Below are 18,830 nucleotides of genomic sequence, written 5' to 3' on the forward strand. Positions count from 1 at the left end.
ACCAGCCAGTCCTATATAGGATCTGAACACGTGGCGGGAGCGTCGCTGTGCTCCCAGCACCGCACTCTCCCGAGTGCGCCACGGGGCCGGCCCGTTTGGTTTTTTTTTAATGTTGCTGAAATTCTTTTATTTTAATTGAAACATATTTATGGGTAAGTTGTTGTATATATCAACAGTTCATTCCTTTTTGCTGCTGAGTAGTATTCTGTGGCATGGACATACCACAGTGTATTTAAACCTTCGTCTATTAAAAGACATTGGATAGTTTCCAGTTTGGGACTATTGTGAAAAAAGCTGCTCTGAACATTCATGTGTAAGTTTCTGCGTGAAAATAAATGTTTATTTCTTTGAGATATATGCCCAAGAGTACAACTGCTGGGTCATATGGTAAGTCCGTTCTTAGTTTTAAAAAGAACTGCTGAACTACTTTCCAGAGTGGCTGTATCTTTTTACATCCCCATAAGCAATGTATGCATGATCCAGTTGCTCAGCATCCAGGTCAATATTTGATGTCATCACGATTTTTTATTTTATCCTTTTAGATATGTGTGTTGTAATATCTCATTGTGATTTTAATTTGCATTTCTCTAATGGCTAGTGATGTTGAACATCTTTTAATGTGTTCATTTGCCGTCTGTATATCCTCTTCAATAAAATATCTGTTCATATATTTTGTCCATTTTTAAATTGGACTCTTTGTCTTTTAGTGCAGAATTTTGAGAGTTTTAAAAATACATATTCTAGATACACGTCCTTTGTCAGATATGTGATTTGCAGATATTTCCTCCCAGTCTGTACTTTGTTTGTTCATCCTCTTAACAGTCTTTTGCAGAGCAAAAGATTTTTATTTTAATGAAGTTCATTTTATCAATTTTTCCTTTCATGAATTGTGCTTGTGGTGTCAATCTCAGAATTCTTTCCCTAGTCCTAGGTCCCCAAATTTTTCTCCTGTTTTGTTTTTTTTTCTGCAAGTTTTATAGTTTTATGTTTTATATTTAAGTCCATGATCCATTTGGGGTTAATTTTTATATAAAGTGTGAGGTTTAGGTCAAGATTCTTTTTTTCTTTTTTCTTTTTCCTATGAATATCCAATTGCTCCAGCAGCACTTCTTATTGAAAAGGCTATCCTTTTGAGATAGGAGATGCTCAGTTCAGGGTTCAAGTTCACGGGTTCGGGTTTCAGAACACACCTCTGGGTTTCAAGCCACTCCCCAAGGTCTCAGGCCCTTCCTCTAGGCCCTCCTCTAGAGGAGAGTTACTGTTGCTCATTGGACCTATTTTCAGCACCAATGGGGGGAAATTGAGACCTTAGGGGGCAGACTTAAGCAAATCCAGGGGCTGGGCATACTCAGTAGAAAGGGGTTATGTAACCCCAATAGCCAAGCATGCTCAGTGAAGTGGAATTTATCCTTTGAATGACCTTCCACTAGAGGTGCTAAAGAGTACAGAATATTCTTGAATACCTTTGGTGCATGCAATGGAATTTGACCAATGAACATGCCCTAAAAGAGACCCATTGAGCATGTGCAAAGCTAGGTTACATAACTGGGAACCACCCCCTTAGTTGAATATTCATTAGATACTATGAATATGTATTAGATAGCAAAACTATAAAAGTGGAACCCCAGTAGATGGTAGGGCCAACCTACCCCTTGCCTGCTCATGTGTGTATGCTTTACTTTTGTATCAAACTTACTTTCAGCAAGCAGCTGCTCACTCTCTTAAGCCAGCCTGCACTCTGTACTAAACTTTAAGTGTGTATTTCTTACTTTTGTATTAAACTTGGTGTGGTCCCCGTTCAGTCTCTGGAGCTAAGCCACTCTCTATCTCTGTGAAGTCCGTATTTCTTATCTGTTACATTACACCTGTTTTCATCTTCTGCTGTGTCTCTGATCTTGAACTCTTTCCTGGGGCAGAGTCAAGAACCTGGTAAGAGGATGGGGTGCCTTGAGGCCAGCTATCAGGCCTCCCCAGACCCTCTCCTCTGGTATCACTTTCTCCAATGAATTGCTTTTGTTTGTCAAAAATTATTTGGCCATATTTATATAGATCTATTTCTGGGTTGTTTATTCCATTGCATTAATATATGTGTCTTTTCCTCCACCAATAGCACAGTGTTCAGTTACTGTAGCTATGCAGTAAGCCTTAACACACTTTATTCTTCTTTTTCAAAATTGTTTTGGCTATTCTAAGGTCTCTCCCTTTCCATACATATTTTTAAATAAGCTTGCGTATGTCTACAAAAAAATCCTTGCTGAGATTTTGATAGGAATTACATTAAACCTATAGATCGATTTATGGAGAATTGGCATCTTTTCAATATTGAATTTTACAATTTGTAAGCACAGTATGTCTCTCCAATATTTATGTTTTTCTTTGATTCTTTAATCAGCATTTTGTAATTTTTATGATACAGATTCTGTACATGTTTTGTTAAATTTATACCTGAATATTTCATTTTCTTTGGAGGAATTGTAAATTGTATTAGATATTTTATTTCAGTTTCTGCTTGTTTGTTATCAGTGTGTAAAAATATAATTGTTTGTGTTGTTTTTGTATCCTGTGAATTTGCTGAATTCAATTAGTTCTGGGGTTTTTTCCGTTGATTCCTTGGCATTTTCTACATAGATAATCATGTCATCTGCAAATAAAGGCCATTGTATTTCTTCTTTTCTAATCTATATGATTTTTACTTTTTTTTCTTGTCTCATTACCTGGAAATTCCTAGAACTTTCTAGTACCTAGAATTTCCAATACTGTATAGAATAAGAGTTGTGAGAGCAGACATCCTTGTCTTCCTTATCTTAGAGGGAAAGTATTCAATCTTTCACCATTAAGTATAATATTAATTTTAAATTTTTTGTAGATGCCCTTTATGCGAATGAGGAAGTTCTTTTCTATTCCTAGTGTATTGAGAGTTTTTAATCATGAATAGGTGTTGAATTTTGTCAAGTGGTTTTTCTACATCAATCGATATGATCATATAATTTTTCTTCTTTAGCCTGTTCTGCTTGCTTTGGATTTATTTTGCTCTTCTTTTTCCAGTTTCTTGAGGTATGAACTTAGATAATGGATTTGCAATCTTCCCTCTTTTCTAATGTAAGTATTTAGTGCTATAAAATCCCCTCAGCACTGAGTTAGCTGTATCCCACAAATTTTGATGTTTTGTTTTTATTCTTTAGTATGTATTTTTAAATTTCCTTTCAGACTCCCTCTTTGAAGTGTGTTATTAATTTTCCAAGTGTTGTAGATTTTCCTGTTGCCTTTTTGTTATTGATTTCTAGTTTGATTTCATCATGATCAGAGAATATGTTCTATATGGTTTCAATTCTTTTAAATTTGTCAAAGTTTGTTTTATAACCCTGGTGTGGTCTATCTTGTTGAATGTTACATGCATCCTTAAAAAGAGTGTATATTCTACTGTTGTTGGTTGGAATGTTCTATTAATGTCAATTAGATCCTATTGGTTAATGGTGCTATTCAGTTCTTCATGATCCTCACTGATTTTCCATCTAGTAGTTCTACCACTTGCTGACGGTACTGTAACTGAAAATTTGTCTGTTTCTTCTTTCAGCTGTATCAGTTTTTGCTTCATGTATTTTGAAACTCTGATGATTGATACACAGACATTTAGGATTATCTCCTTGATGGATAGATGCTTTTATCATTATATAATATTCCTTTTTGTTCTAGGTAATTTTCTTTGCTCTGAAGTCAACTTTATCTGATATTAATATAGCTGCTTCTACTTTTTAAAATTAGTGTCTCCATGACATATCTTATTTCATCAATTTCAACCTATCTATGTCACTGTGTATAAAGTGAGTTTCTTGTAGACAACATATAACTGAGTTACTTTCTTTTTTAATATCTGCTCTGCCAGTCTCTGCCTTTTAACTGGTGTGTTTAGACCATTTACCTTTAAAGTAATTATTAATGTTTTAGGGCTTACATCTGTCATTTTATTATTTCTTTTTGTTTGTTCCTTCTGTTTCTTTTTCTTCTGTTGTTACTGTTTTTTTTGGGGGGGGGGTTGTTTGTTTGTTGATTTTTGTTTTGCCTTCCTGTGGGTTAATTGAACATTTTTTAGAGGTCCATTTTCATTTTCATATATTGCTTTGTGTAGCTTTCTTAGTTCTCAGTATATATAGATAGGTAGGTAGATACATGGATGTAGAAAGATGAAGATTGCTGTGGATTGAATATCCCCCTCAAACTCATTGAAGCTTGAATTATATTCCCCAAATTTTATATATTAGTAGCTTGATCCCCACTCTGACTGTTAAGAGGGTGGGAAATCCTATCATGGTCATTTCAAGGTCATTTTCAAGGCAGGGCCTTGAAAAGGTGATTAGAGTCTGAGGACCATGCATAGGTGAATGGATTAAAAATGGTGGTCATGGGCATGGTTCTGAGGGCTTTAAAAGGAGAGTATGTGAGAAGCTATCTCTGTCTCTGCTCTGCCATTTTCTTTTCTTTTTTATTTTTTTTTTTGTCTTTTTCCGTGTCCGGCAATGGATCACAACCCTCAGTGTTGCCCCCGTACCGGACCAGGGACCGGCAACGGGATCGCAACCCTCGGTGTTGCTCCCGCGCCTCACTCAGCCAGTGAGCGGGAACCGGTCTGTATGTGGGATCCGAACCCTCGGGCGGGAGCGCCGCCATGCTTCCCAAGTGGCGCACTCGCCACCGGGCCGGCCCCTGTTCTGCCATTTTCTGCCATGTGAGAGTCCTGCATTGCTGCAAAGCCACCACCAAATAAGATCCTCACCAGATGTGTTCCCTGAACTTTGGACGTTCAGCCTGTGAAACTGTAAGCAATAAATTTCATTTTCTTATAAATTACCCAGTTGCAGGTATCTTATTATAAGCAACAGAAACGGACTAATACACACACACACACACACACACACAAGTGTATATGTGGGCACTTCAAAAAGCTCATGGAAAGATTTGTATTATCTTTCAATTCCATTTTTCCATGAATTGAAAGATAATACGAATCTTTCCATAAGCTTTTTGAAGACCCCTCATGTGTGTGTGTGTATGACATATCACAACCTGCTGGTGTCAATGTTTTATCATTTCAAGTGAAGTATAAAAAACTTGTTTCCATTATGTCCCTTTACCTTCCCCACTTTTTAAATGTAATTATCTTAAGGATTTCCTCTACATGCATTTAGCACCACATCAGATGGTGATTCAACCATAAGATGTGATAGGAGAAGCTCATAATGTAAAAAATAATTTATGTGTACTTTTATTTTTACCCATCACATTGTTTTCTGTTTCCCCTTTCTGAAGGTACCAGCCTTCTTCTGTTATCATTTTCTTTGTGTTTAAAGAGTTTCCTTTAGCCATTCTTTAAAGATAAGTCTGCTAGCAACAAATTCTCTTAGTTTTCCTTTGAGAATGCCTTTATTTCTCCTTTATTCCTGAAGAATAGTTTCACCAGATACTAGATTCAGGGTTGACAGTTCTTTTCTTTCAGCACAGGAAAAATTTTGTGCCACTTCTTTCTGGCCTCCATGGTTTCAGATGAGAAATTCTCTGTTATTTGAATTGTTCCTTTACAGGTATTGCATCATTTCTCTTTGGCTGTTTTAAAACTTTTTCTTTGTGTTTAGTTTTCAGAAACTTAATTATGATGTGTCTTGGAGTGAATTTCTTTGGGTTTATCAGGTTTGGGTTTCATTCAGTTTCTTGAATCTGTAAATTTATATCTTTCACCAGTTTTGAGGAATTTTCAAGCATTATTTCTTCAAATACTTTTTCAGTTTCACCCCCTTTCTCCACTTCTAAAACTCCATTGATAGAAATATTTTAGATCATTTGTTATTGTCCCACAGAACCCTGAGGCTCTTGTTTGTTTGGGGGTTTTGGCTATTTTTTCTTGGTGTTAAGATTGAGTAAATTCTATTGATTGGTCTTCAGTTCTATCCTTTGTCATCTCCACTCTACTATCAAGTCTATCCAGTGTTTTTTCTTATTGCAGTTAGTGTATTTTCAGTTCTATAATTTCAATTTGTTTCTTTTTTATAACTTCTACTTCTTTGCTGAGATATTCTGTCTTGTCACTTATTTCTCTCTTATTACGAGGACACCAGCCATACTGGATTAAAGCCTCACCCTTATGCCCTCATTTAACCTTAACTACCTCATTAAAGGCCCTGTCTACAAATACAGTCTCATCAGGAGTTAGGGCTTCAACACAGGAATATGGGAGGTACACAATGCAGTCATAACAAGGATTTTGGGGACCGTAAGAAAAAGAAACCCACTCAAGCTAGTTCAGATGTACAGTATTGGTTCAACCCTACACATGACTTCAACACAGGAATACGGGAGGTACACAATGCAGTCATAACAAGGATTTTGGGGACCATAAGAAAAAGAAACCCACTCAAGCTAGTTCAGATGTACAGTATTGGTTCAACCCTACACATGTGCCAAATGGAAAATGTTTCTCCTGGGACCCCAAGGAAGGGAGTGTAGTTGGGCCTCATAAAGGGTTGGAGTCAGAGATTGGAAACCATTTGGAATTAGGGCAACTACTCATGCTGTCTCCTCTCTGTTCCTCTCTCAGTTTCTCCATTTTTCTCCATTCTGTGTGCAGATGGGTTTTCTCTGCTTTTCAGCACATGTTAGAAAATGATGCTGCATGTGACTACCTGTCCCCTCAAATCAAGCACTATCTGAAACAGTTTAGAAAGCTGTGTCCAAAATCTAAAGTCCTGAGAGAGAGAATCTGACTGACCAGCTTGGCGTGGTGCCTCAGCTGGGCCGGTCCTCTGTGGCCAGAGGCAGTGTTCTGTCTCCTGCTGCCTCCCACGGCCTGAGGAACAGACCGCCTGCTCCACAGACATCCCCACAGGTTATGCCACTGAACAACTTGGAAGCAACCTAAGAGTAAATCAATAAAATGACCAATGGATGCAACAGAATATTGTGCATATTTAAAATAATTGTGAAAGCTACGTAGAAATGTGGGAAATGTTAAGTGAAAAGGCAGAATGCAAAGGTATATGTTCTCTAGGATTACAACTATGTAGAAATATATATTATATAGACAAAGACTAAAAAGAAAGAATTAAAAATTAATGTAATTATTGTGTTACATGGACTCATGATTTTTCTTTTCTGAAAATATTTTTCTATTTGTGTTAGCTCATTGTTTTTGAGTAAAGCAAAACCAGAAACCAACTTCTTGCTGGTACAGCATTTCTTTCAGAACTAGAGACTGGATGAACTGCCCTGGTTACTCCTAATCATTCCTGCAGTTCATCATTTTTCTTGTCCTGGCCTAGGGGGAAAAGCTTAATAGTATGACATTGTTACATAAAAGTGACACACAAGGACTGCCACTTTAGCATTAAGGTCATAAACTTAGAGCAAAGATGATAAGGAGAGTTTATCTCAGTATCAAATACAAACGGCTGATTAGTAAAGCCTATGTTGAGACAAACCATGAGAGATCAGCAGAAAGGACGATATGATTGATTAGTAATGTCTGCCATGGTCACAGGAATGGGAACTGGGTACACATGCTATCCACTTGCCATCTGATTTTTGACTGTTCATATCTTTTAGTGGCAGTGCCTTTCCAGCCTCCTTTTGCAGGGGGTTAAGCCTTCTCACGCCCTTTCCTCATGTCTTATTTCATCCTGCAGATTATCACCTTTAGGGACTACCTACCCATTGTGCTAGGTGATGATATGCAGAAGTGGATCCCCCCATACCAAGGATACAATGAGTCTGTGGATCCCCGAATTTCCAACGTCTTTACCTTTGCTTTTCGCTTTGGCCATTTGGAGATCCCCTCCACTATGTCCCGCTTGGATGAGAATTACCAGCCCTGGGGTCCAGAACCAGAGCTCCCCCTGCACACCCTCTTCTTCAACACCTGGAGGATGGTCAAAGACGGTATGTCCTTTCAGGGAAATGCTGTCACCTGGCTCTGCCACTCTGTAGCCTTCTCATAGGGAAATCTGCTTGGAAGTCACACTCCAAGCACTTCCTGTGTGACCTTAAGCAGGTGAATTCACTCCACTCAGCCTCAGTTTCTTCATTTGTACCCATCTCAGAAGGATATTCAAAAAATTAAATGATATAACTGTAGAGCACCCTACAATGGTTCCTGACACACAGGAGGTAATCAGTAAATCTTAGTATTATTTCTTTCCTCTTTCTGGCTCCTAAGGTGCCTGGGATTTCCCTACCTCCTTTCCCTTAACTAGGCTTCTCTGGCCTCTGTAGAAAGAATTCATAGGTTTGGTAAAGAAATTGGTCTTTTCTGTTCCTCTCTAGAACCTCCCACCTCCCTGAGGTGCCAGAGGCTGGACCCAGCTCTCCTTTATTCCTGAGCTGTATTGTGCTGAAACTGGCTTCACTTAAGGCCTACCAAGTCAGGACCATTTCCTAAAGATGTATGTTCCCTCTCCCCACGCTGTGATGTTCCTCAGGGGAGCATATGGAGAGAGAAGGAGCTGAGTCCATGAACTACAGCTTGAAAAAAAATCTTGACATTCATCCCATCACTCCATGCCTGCTCCTTTCTGCCACCCCCAAAGCCAGCAGTCTGGACCCCCCTGTCCCCTCGGCACACCTTACGGGCTGCATTGTGCTCTTCTGTCCCTGCTTCCAGCCTGAGACATTCAGCTGGCCCTGCCTGGAACTGAGAGAAAAGGTCTGGTGGGGGGAGGGGCCAGTGTGGAAGATGTCATCACCCACCCCCATCTAAGGATGGCCTCGGGGTCTCCCTTGGCAGGTGGAACTGATCCTCTTGTGCGGGGCCTGCTAGCCAAGAAGGCCAAGCTGATGAAATCGAATAAAATGATGACTGAAGAGCTGCGCAGCAAGCTTTTCCAGCCGACTCACAGGATCCATGGCTTTGACCTGGCTGCCATCAACATCCAGCGTTGCCGGGACCATGGGCAGCCTGGTGAGTGGGCCTGGGCAGGGGAACTTTAACTACTTTCTGGGGTCTTGGAGACTGTCCTCTGTAACCTTGGAGATCTGATCAATTCTGAAACAGAAGGTAAGCCAGTTTTTTAAACCCACTTTGCTCATCTATGATGTGGAATCTTCCATTCTCTCTAATGCAGAAACAGGAGTACATATCTGGTACTATCTTGGACTTCCTCAAATGAAAAAGAGATCAACTAACTTGTAAAACCAAAAAAGTAGAGAGAATTTGATGACTGTTGGACCCTTCTTTTGTACCCATGAAAGGCAATTTAATGTAGTAATTAAGAGACAGACTGCCTGAGTTCAAATCCCAGCTATGCCATTAACTAGTTAAGGGACTCTGGGCAAGTTCCTTGACAGTTCTGTTATTCAGTTTACATGTTTGTACAGTGCTTAGAATAGAGCCCAGACCCATAGAAGCACCACGTTACCTACTAGCCCTCTCAAGACTGAACTGCCACAGATAGAAAACAACAGATCACTGCCTCCCCAGTCTGTGAGCCCAGACTTTTGGGGGCTGATGGAGCTGGAGTGGGTATGGAGGCCACGTCAGGAAGTCCCTTAGATGAGACAGCCTTAGCCTCTCCACCCTAGGGTACAACTCCTGGAGAGGCTTTTGTGACCTCAGTCTGTGAGCCCAGACTTTTGGGGGCTGATGGAGCTGGAGTGGGTATGCCCCCATAGGAGGCCACGTCAGGAAGTCCCTTGGATGAGACAGCCTTAGCCTCTCCACCCTAGGGTACAACTCCTGGAGAGGCTTTTGTGACCTCCTGCAGCCGCAGACACTGGAGCAGCTGGATTCTGTGCTGCAGAACGAGATGCTGGCCAAGAAGTTACTGGATCTATATGGGACCCCAGACAACATTGACATCTGGATGGGGGCCATCGCTGAGCCCCTGGTAGAAAGGGGCCGAGTGGGGCCTCTCCTGGCCTGCCTCCTAGGCAAACAGTTCCAGCAGATCCGTGATGGAGACAGGCAAGTGAAATCTCAGCCAGAGAGGGCAGGGGGAGCCCTTCTCCAAGGGGCATGTCTCAATGTCCTGCCTATGGACTAACTCCTCTCCTCAGCATGGGGGGCTTTTTCCTCTTCCCAGTGACCCCCTGTGGCAGAGTGGGGAGGGGTCAGCAGCTAGACTATCTGGAGTGACCCTGCTTCTGTCTCTGCAGGTTCTGGTGGGAAAGCCCTGGTGTCTTCACAGAAAAGCAGCAGGACTCTCTACGGAAAATGTCCTTCTCACGCCTTGTCTGTGACAACACCCACATCACTAAGGTCCCACTGGACCCGTTCCAGGCCAACAACTACCCCCAAGGTTTTGTGGATTGCTCAGCCATTGATAAGCTGGACCTCTCACCCTGGGCCTCGGTGGAGATTAGGGACGTGGGCTCCACGGCCTCCCACACTACACAGTAAAGCTCCCTTCAGTCCACAGTGCAATTTCAAGCAAGTTCAATGACCCCAGTCCCTTAGTGCTCCACACCCCAGTCTCAGCCCTTCTCTCCACTTGCCAGATGAATAGCTTGCTCAAGGCCAAGGGCAGCTGCCTCAGCCTTTCCAGCTCTTCCACTTGGCTCCCACCACTTCCACCCCATACTCTCTGTCTGGAAATCCTCCTTTCTGTTAAGAATGGGACACTCTGAGATGCTTTTCCAGTCCAGCTTGCCCGTGCAACCCATCCTCTCCCATGAATAAGACTTCACTGAGGCTGTGGCCTTTGACCCTTACTTTCCACCTGTTCTCTCCAACTAGATTGTAAGCTCCCTGAGCCAGGGGCTTTGGCCTGCTTCCAAGTATCCCTGGTGGCACCCAGCATGATGCTCAGCACATAGTGAGTCCTCAATAAATGTCCGATGATTGACTAAAGATGCTGGCAATGACACTGTTTCCTTCCAAAGGCAGGCCTTGGAATCTCTGCCAAACATGTAACTAGATGTTTACAGTCCATAGATGCCTCACCGCTCTGATGTTATGTGCATGGGTCTGTTGGGTGAGAGGGCATGGTTTGGTGGGATTTCCAAGAGCTCTCAAAGAAAGGAGAGGAGTCAAGGGGATCCTGAGAAAAAGAAGCAATGGCCGTGGAGTAGCAAGAGAGGGGACTTGGGGTGGGATTACCGGTGGTGGTGCCAAGGGATAAAACGGGAAGGAAAACCAAGCCTAGATTCCCTTACAGCTAAAATTAATTTCCTTTTAGTGGCCCTTCTAGGACATACTCTCTTCTTCTAGGGCACTTCTTGGAGCCTGTGAAGCCTCTGAAGGGGCAGCTCTAGAATATTCCTTGAGCTGCTACCCAATACATATTCATATGTTCTTCTTTCAAAGTGACCCTCTGGGTAAGGTGAGCTCAGCAGGGCTTCCAGATGCCCTGACAGTCAGGGTGAGAGTGGGAGATACTTAGCATCCTGTGGGAAGAGCCCAGGAGCCAGAACACCTGGGCTGCAGCCCTGGTTCTGGCACCTACTTCTTTGAGGCCTCAGATGAGTCCCTTCACCTCTCCGAGCAGCCCTCCCCTCACCAGTGGAATGGGAGGGGAGTATTTCTCCCGCTGCTCACCACAGTGAGGCCCTAACATTACCTGGGGGCCCCATGAAAACCTCCGCCCCATCATCCTGCACACTTCCGGCTCCCAGCTGCAGGTGCCCCTCCCCATGTGTGACAAGACGGGAGGGAAAGGGGAGGGGGTCCATCAGTCAGGCATAGCAGTCAGGCATAGGGATCAAGCTCCAGGCAAAATCACCAGGAGAATACACACCTCCCCTCCCTCTGTGCCAGCCCAGCCATCTGCTGTCACTGCTCTGGGGGCCTGGCCACATAAAGACAGGAGTGACAGGGAGTCTTCTGTCTGGAGGGCCTCTGAACCACTGGGCCAGGCTGCAGAGACGCAGAGGTCCCCATCATCTGTGGAGGGCCTGCCTTCCCACCAGACCTCTGTTCCCTCTCTCTCTCAGGACACTTTTGTCCTCTCTACTTCTAAGCACCTGGCACAGGCCTGACACAGAGTAAGCATATAGCAAACGTTTGCTAGAGCAATGAATGAATGGGAGGCCTTGGTGACCATGGTTCCTAGCCTGAGGGGTGGCAGGAGTGGACACTGGGGGAGGAGAGTCTGCTAAGCATGGTCTGGCCCCTGCCCTTCCAAACACCCACTGCCCTCCATGTACAGGTTAGCCAAAGGAGAACTCCCCCATACCCCCCCCCAGTCCAGAAACACGGGGCCCTGAGGCACAGACCCCACTGAACTCAAGCTCAGAGCCCAGAGTGAACCTCCTGCTGAGGCTCCAGTCCCTTCGCAGACATGGACAGAGCAGAGATCCCCATCAGCAGCACTTTATTATCATAAAATAAACAAATAGTACAGAAAGGCCAGTGGGCCCCAGTTCCTCTCCAGGTGGGCTCCTGTGAATAAGCAAGAGAACAGAGTAAGGAAGAAAAAGGGGGGCCAGGGACTGAGCCTGGCTGGCCAGGGCCCATAACTCAGCCGGGACTGGAACCTGGCAGTCTGGCTCCTGAGCTGTGCTCCTCCGGTCTGCTCTGCAGCTTTCCACTACCTGATACTCTCATAAATAGCAAACACACACTCACATCAATGACACCCACACGGAGCACATAAAACACTACCCGTGTTCACAGACAATGCACATATGAAATCCCAGTTTATATACACATGCACACACAAACATACACATACGAATGAATGTCCCGTCACTTATTCTTCCAGCTGGCACTGGAACAGGGATGAGCCCACGTAGGGAAGGGCGATCTCTGGAGTTCCAAGTGGCCAGCCCTCGTATACCCCTCACTGATGCATCCCCTTACCCAGCCTCTAGGCACTGCCCCTCCAGGGAGCCAGGTCCAACGCAGGGAGTGTACTGCAGTTGACAAAGTCCTGGGGAAATGAGTTGGACATGAAGATGTTGTTTTTGGACACGGTAGTGATGCCTGTGTTGTCGCAGATGATGCGGGGCAAGGAGATCTTGGCCAGGGCCTGCCGCTGCTGTGTGCTGAACACGCCCGTGTTCTCCCACCAAAACCTGCATGGGGAACACCCGCGGACATCGTACCTGAGGACAGCCTGGTCTAGGAGGGCGTCACCTGGGTTGAGCTGCTCCCCGGGCATAAGAGGACCACAGCAGACACCACCCTGCAGCTCGGGAGAGCTCCAGGCCCTTGGCGGTCCTGGGGTTTTCACACTGGTGGTCCCCCACTCACAGCCCAGAGGAAAACACAAGCCCCAGCCCAGCGACATCCAGGGCACCACTAATGCTAGAGGGGAAGCCGGGCCCCATCGCTCAGGTGGCCCTGTGCCCTGGCCCACAGCTGCATCCATGGGAGTCGGAGAGGATCTTGGGGGTGGTTTATAATTTGTCCACCCAGAGAGGGGCACCTTTTTAAAATTTCCTCAAATGTGCAATATAGGCTAAGTAAGAACTAGACATGAAGATGTCAAGACCATGATGAAATGACACTAAGGGAAGCCGAGAGAAAGCTAGGACGGGACCGTGTTATAGAGACTGACACTTCCACGGTTGCACAGTGTAAGCTGGAGAAAGAAGTAGCTAAGGGTGGCATTTTTCTGTCTTTTTCCTGCACAACCAGGAGTCCAGATCCCTCCTTGCTACACCCCTGATAGGTTTGGGGCACGTGAGGGACAACTTGAAGGCTCCCTGGAACACACTGGAAAATCACTGACTCCTTCCAGCCCTCCATTTGACAGGAGGAAATTGGGCCCCAGAGGTTCAGGGATAGGCCTGCAGCTGCCCAGCAGGCCCGAGCCATCCTCCACACTTGCTCACCGATGCCCTCCACACTTGCTTACCGATCACCATCCCGGAGCTTCCTAAACTGGGTGCCTATGAGGCAGGCGAGGAGTGGGCCCACGCGGCCATTGGGCTGCAGGGGCTCGGCCACGCCACCCATCCAGATGTCAATGTTGTTGGGCGTGCCATACAGCGCCATCAGCTTTCTCGCCAAGCCCAGGTTCTTCAGCACTGTGCCCAGCTCGCCCACTGTGTTGGGCTGCGGGAGCCCGCAGAAGCGCCTCCAGGCGTTGTACCCTGTGGGGGGGGGGCAGGTGGCTGTGGGGAGGTCCCTGGGGACAGCAGGGAAGACTCATATATATGCCATCACCCCAGAAAACCCGCCTTCCTAACACACCAAGTCCATAGGCAGAGGGAGGGGTCCTAGGGAATCCTGAACTCTTTGTTCAGGCCAAGGGGGCAGCTGGGCCTCTCTAGGACCCTCACTGTCTTTCCCTTGCCCTCCTGTCCTGAAGCAAACCCTAAATTGCCATAACTCCTGCCAGGTCCAAAAATAGAGAAATCTCATTGTCCTCTCTGGAGCAACCCAATGTGTGTGTCTCTGTCCTGTGAGGGGTGAAGTGTGTCTAGAACCCTCAGCCACATGGGCCACCCCATAACACAGGCATGGGCTTTAGGGTTAGGCTGATCTGGGTTCAAATGTCAGCTCTGTCACTGACTCGGCTAGAGAATCTGGCCAGATTCTGAATCTCTCCAAGCCTCAGTTTCCTCATCAGTAAAATGGAGATAATAATAATCTCTTCCCCTTAGAGTCCAGACACAATGAAGCAAAATGAAATGATGCTGGAGACAGATCTCCAGACTGTGGGTTATTGTCATTGTTAATGACGCTCCAAGTTTGAGGGTTACATCACGTGAAGGAGGCCGGGAAGAGGTGAAAAGTGACCAGGTGGGCCCAGGCAAGGGTAGGGTCTGACCTCAGAGAGCTGCCTGACGGCAAAGTGCTGGGATGGGGGGAAAGTTTGGGCAGCTGGGAGTACTAGAGAGGGCAGGGGCCCTAGAGTGGGAAGGGGAGCTATGGGCTACCTGAGAGGCCGGGGATGGGGGCAGGGGACACTCCTGCAACTCCTCACCTGGGAGGCCATGGTCCCGGCTGCGCTGCATGTTCAGAGCAGGCAAGTCCAGCCCGATCCTCATGACCTGCTCAAACAATCGTTCCCGGATCTCGTCTACCACAATTTGGTTCTGGCGATTCAGCTTGGCAGGGGTGGCCATGAGGCCTCGGAGGATGGGGTCAATGCCACCTGGGGTAAGAGGAGCAAGGTTGGGGGAAAGACCAGCCCAGTATCAGAGCTCAGACTGGAGTCAGGGGCAAGGCAGGTGGTGTCAGGGGGATTGGATAAGAGGGCTGAGCACATCAGTGCCTGGTGCCAAGGTGGTCTTGGTGAGCAGTCCTCACAGGGCACCACATGACTCCAGGGGCACACAGATCTCAGGGGACTATGCCATTCAGACTTGCAAGGCTGTGATGCTGCAAGCCCCTGCCTCCTGAGTCACAGTCACAGCACATCGAAAGGACCCAGCTCCCTCTGACAGCCATCTCCCCTCCACTCTTTATTACCCGATATAGAAGCAGAGTCAGGTGAACTGAGGCTGGAAAGTCAGACCAGATTCCCAAAGAAGGGAGGAAAGAAGACTTCTCCCCATCCCACCTCCCTGCAGCCAAGCCCCCCACCCCCACCCCTGCCTCAGCTCCCAGCCCACCATCTCCTGGCCTAGGTCATGCTCACCTTCCAGCACTACCCTCCAGGTGGCAAAAAAGACCTTGCTGAGTGGGACACGGGGGTTGGGCTCCATGGGCCGGTATCGATTGTCCAGGCGGAACATGAAGGGCTGGATGAGGGTGTGGCCATAGCGGAAGGCATTGGTGAAAACATTGGAGATGCGCGGGTCCACCGAGTCATTGTAGCCGCTGTACTTGGGCAGGTACTTCCTCAAGGCCTCTGGCCCCAGCACCAGGGGCAGATAGTCCCGGTAAGTGATGATCTAAAGAAAAGTCGCTTGGAATAACCTGTCCACTCACTCCTTCCTGCAGAGTCTCCATCTGCTCCTGGCTTGGGGGCATCCTCCTGTCCATCTATGGTTGGGGAATTGGATCTTACAATACTGGATCTGGGCCTAACAAAGTGGCACTGAGGGGAATAAGCAGAGCTACTGTTTGCTGGCTGTATCACCTTGAACTGGTTACTAACCTTTCTGAGCCCCAGTTCGTCACATGCAAATTAAGGAGAATTATATCACCCTCTGCCTTAGGGGATTAAGTAACAAAGCACTTTGTTAGTCATTGTGATACCTCCCTTGCCATTGAGTTATTAATATCTCATTTCTCCTGCTGTATTATAAACTCCTCGACAGCGAGGGAAATTGGAATTATTCCAGTGCCCAGCAAGTGCCTGACCCACAGTAGGGCTCACTGTTGACAGCCAGCAGCCCCAGCTGGTTAGTCAGGTTGCACAGCTTCATGGCCATATAGGTTTGTGGAAGGAGGGGAGGCAGGAAGGAACGAAGGGCTGCTCTAGCATGATTGCCCCCGGCGAAAAGGGAAGATGTGAAACAGTGTCACTCCACGTCCTAGACTCTAGAATCTCCTCTGAAGCTTAAATTACTCTCACTTGAGTCCTTCCTGAAAATCAAAAACTCACCCTCAGCACCTACAACTCCCAACCACAACCCCCGCTGCCTCCAGAATCTGGGAGTGTGTGTGTGTGTGTGTGTGTGTGTGTGTGTTTGCATCTTGGAGAGAAGATGGGGGCACTGGAGCATCAAAACCAGGAACCTTGCCCCAGGCATAAATGAGGCTAAGGTGCTTGAGTGGCTTGTGACAAAGCCAAAAAGAAGAGGGGACTGGGTAAAGAGCCAGGAGTGACAATGAGATGGAGGAAGGCAGGTGCATTTACTTGAAAGCTACTGTGCGCCAGTCACTTTAGACCACCTGTTCAACCCTCCCCACACTATTCCTGGACCCACAGGAAAGAAGAAAGCAGGGAGTAGGCCTGGGAAGAAGAGGAGGGAAGGAAATTAGCCTTTGTCAAGCACTTTATCTGCCAGGTGTTTTCATATATGTCATTTAATCCTTATAGCATCAGGGGTGAAGAAACCAAGGATCAGGAGGGTTAGTAACTTCCCCAAGGTCACACCACCAGGATGTTGCAGAGGCACATCTAGATCCCAAGTCTGCCTGACGCTCAGGACAGCCTACCTGGACCATAGCCCCCACGATCTTCCGGGCTTCCTGGTAGAGCCTCTCTCCATCCCAGCGGGGATTCAGGCGCTTGAGCTGTGTGGCCAGCCGGTTGTGCTCCCGCAAAAATAGGGTGTGCATGGAGGTGAGCTCGGGCATCTCACTAGAGCGGGTGTCCCCTTAGGGAGCAAAAGCCACTGTCATTCCTCAGACTTCCACCCCAGGAAAGATTTGATCCTTTGAAACTTCCTCCCCAGCCATGACCTGAAATGTCTCCTACTCACCCCTCCTCTCCAGTCTTCACGCAGACTCAGTTTACACTCCTCCACCCCCCATGCCCCAGTCTGCCACAATAGCTTCTTCTTCTGCTTAGGGGCACCGCTGGTCTGACATGTTCATTCAGTAGGCATTACCTCTGACACATGACTTGCCACCTTTCTGTACCTGAAACTGGGAGCTCCTTGAAGACAAGGACAATGGCTTGTGCCATTTTGTATTTTACCTTCCCTCCCAACACATGCATAGACACATGGGGCTTAACACAGTGCCTGATACAGAGTGTGAGATCCATGCACACTACCTGGTTAACTGATTTTCTTGATTCGGGGAAAACCAAAATGCAGCAAGCATGTTGGCACAACCTGTTTCCATGCCCATGTCAGACATGGCTAATGATCACAGCACTCTCTCCCACTAAAACTGGATGCAACCTCAGAATCCTTCTCAACACAGGACTCCAGAAAGCCAGTACCGTTTGAACAGAGTTGTCAAACAGCTGCCCTTACTACATGCCAACCGTGCAGCCTTCTCCAGAGGAGGGGGTTAGGGCACAGGATGTGTGGAGGCGACACCTGAGACTGTTCAAGAAAACTAAGCAAGACCTCCTGATTCCTCCAGTCCTCCCCTAATCCTTTTCCAGAGGGGCCAAAGGGCTAGGGTCAGGGCCATTTCAGCAGAACACTGAGTTCAGTCCTTCCCAACTCTAGAAGCTAATGGAAAGGAAATTCTCTGAGAGCAGTTTCTCTGTCCCATGAGCAGCTAGAGGTCGTGCCAACCCAGGCCTGGGACATGCGGCTTGTCAACACCAGGCTGGAGGCAGCCATGCCTGCCTGAGGAAGGCTGCCCTTGCCTAATGAGTCCAGAAGAGGTGGGGCCCTTCCCCAGGAAGTCTACCCTGGCACTGACCTTAATTATCCTCTCAGGGGCCCAGCCAGGGAGAGGACACCAGGAGCCACCAGGAGGAGAGGAAGGGAGGCCAGAGGAAAGGGCCTCAGGCCCACTATTGGGTTTACATGAAAACACACTGGAAATTTTCTGGTCATGGCTATCACAACTTCCCTAGCTATATCTCCCAAACTGCCAGTTGTTTAAATTTAAATTCCCATCCTCACTTATTACGGGTAATCAGGATGCGCAGGAGGTGATATTGTGGAGCAGCGCTGTCCAATAGAACTTTCTGGATGTGAAAACATTCTACACCTTTGCTGTCCAATAGGGGAGCTGCTAGCTGATGAGGCCATTGAGCACCTGAAGTGTGGCTAGTGCAGCTGAGAAACTGAGTTTTAATTTAAATTAAAATAATTAGGGGCCGGCCTGGTGGTGCACTGCTACAGTGCGCCGCTTGGGAGCGCAGTGACGCTCCCACCGAGGGTTCGGATCCCACATACAGACCGGCCGCTCACTGGCTGAGCAAGGAGCGGGGGCAACACCGGGGGTTGTGATCCCGTTGCCGGTCCCGGTCCAGTATGGGCGCGACACTGAGGGTTGCAATCCATTGCCGGTCACGAAAAAAGACAAAAAGACAAAATAATAATAATAATAATAATAATTAAAATAGCTACATGTGGCCAGTGGCTACCATATTGGACAG

The 18,830-nt window shown here is 46.6% G+C and overlaps 2 protein-coding genes across 3 annotated transcripts in view; one reads left to right on the forward strand and one right to left on the reverse strand.

Annotated features, from left to right (window-relative positions):
- The window catches only part of LPO (lactoperoxidase), a 29,734-nt gene extending 19,194 nt beyond the window's left edge, over positions 1-10,540 (forward strand). For both annotated transcript variants that reach the window (XM_008571255.1, XM_008571256.1), the window contains 4 exons: positions 7,671-7,923; positions 8,768-8,941; positions 9,706-9,943; positions 10,135-10,540. In XM_008571255.1, the coding sequence (XP_008569477.1) occupies positions 7,671-7,923; positions 8,768-8,941; positions 9,706-9,943; positions 10,135-10,378 (909 nt within the window). In that variant the 3' untranslated portion in view covers positions 10,379-10,540. The remainder of the gene's footprint in view (positions 1-7,670; positions 7,924-8,767; positions 8,942-9,705; positions 9,944-10,134) is intronic.
- A 1,733-nt stretch (positions 10,541-12,273) lies between these two features.
- Positions 12,274-18,830, reverse strand: part of MPO (myeloperoxidase) — an 11,126-nt gene continuing 4,569 nt past the window's right edge. Inside the window, exons 8-12 of the mRNA XM_008571257.1 lie at positions 16,979-17,139; positions 15,510-15,765; positions 14,853-15,023; positions 13,779-14,016; positions 12,274-12,993 (exon numbers count right to left, since the gene is read on the reverse strand). Of these exons, the coding sequence (XP_008569479.1) occupies positions 12,786-12,993; positions 13,779-14,016; positions 14,853-15,023; positions 15,510-15,765; positions 16,979-17,139 (1,034 nt within the window). The 3' untranslated portion in view covers positions 12,274-12,785. The remainder of the gene's footprint in view (positions 12,994-13,778; positions 14,017-14,852; positions 15,024-15,509; positions 15,766-16,978; positions 17,140-18,830) is intronic.

This window comes from Galeopterus variegatus, unplaced genomic scaffold (genome assembly GCF_000696425.1).
Source record: "Galeopterus variegatus unplaced genomic scaffold, G_variegatus-3.0.2 Scaffold673, whole genome shotgun sequence".
Taxonomy (NCBI): domain Eukaryota; kingdom Metazoa; phylum Chordata; class Mammalia; order Dermoptera; family Cynocephalidae; genus Galeopterus; species Galeopterus variegatus.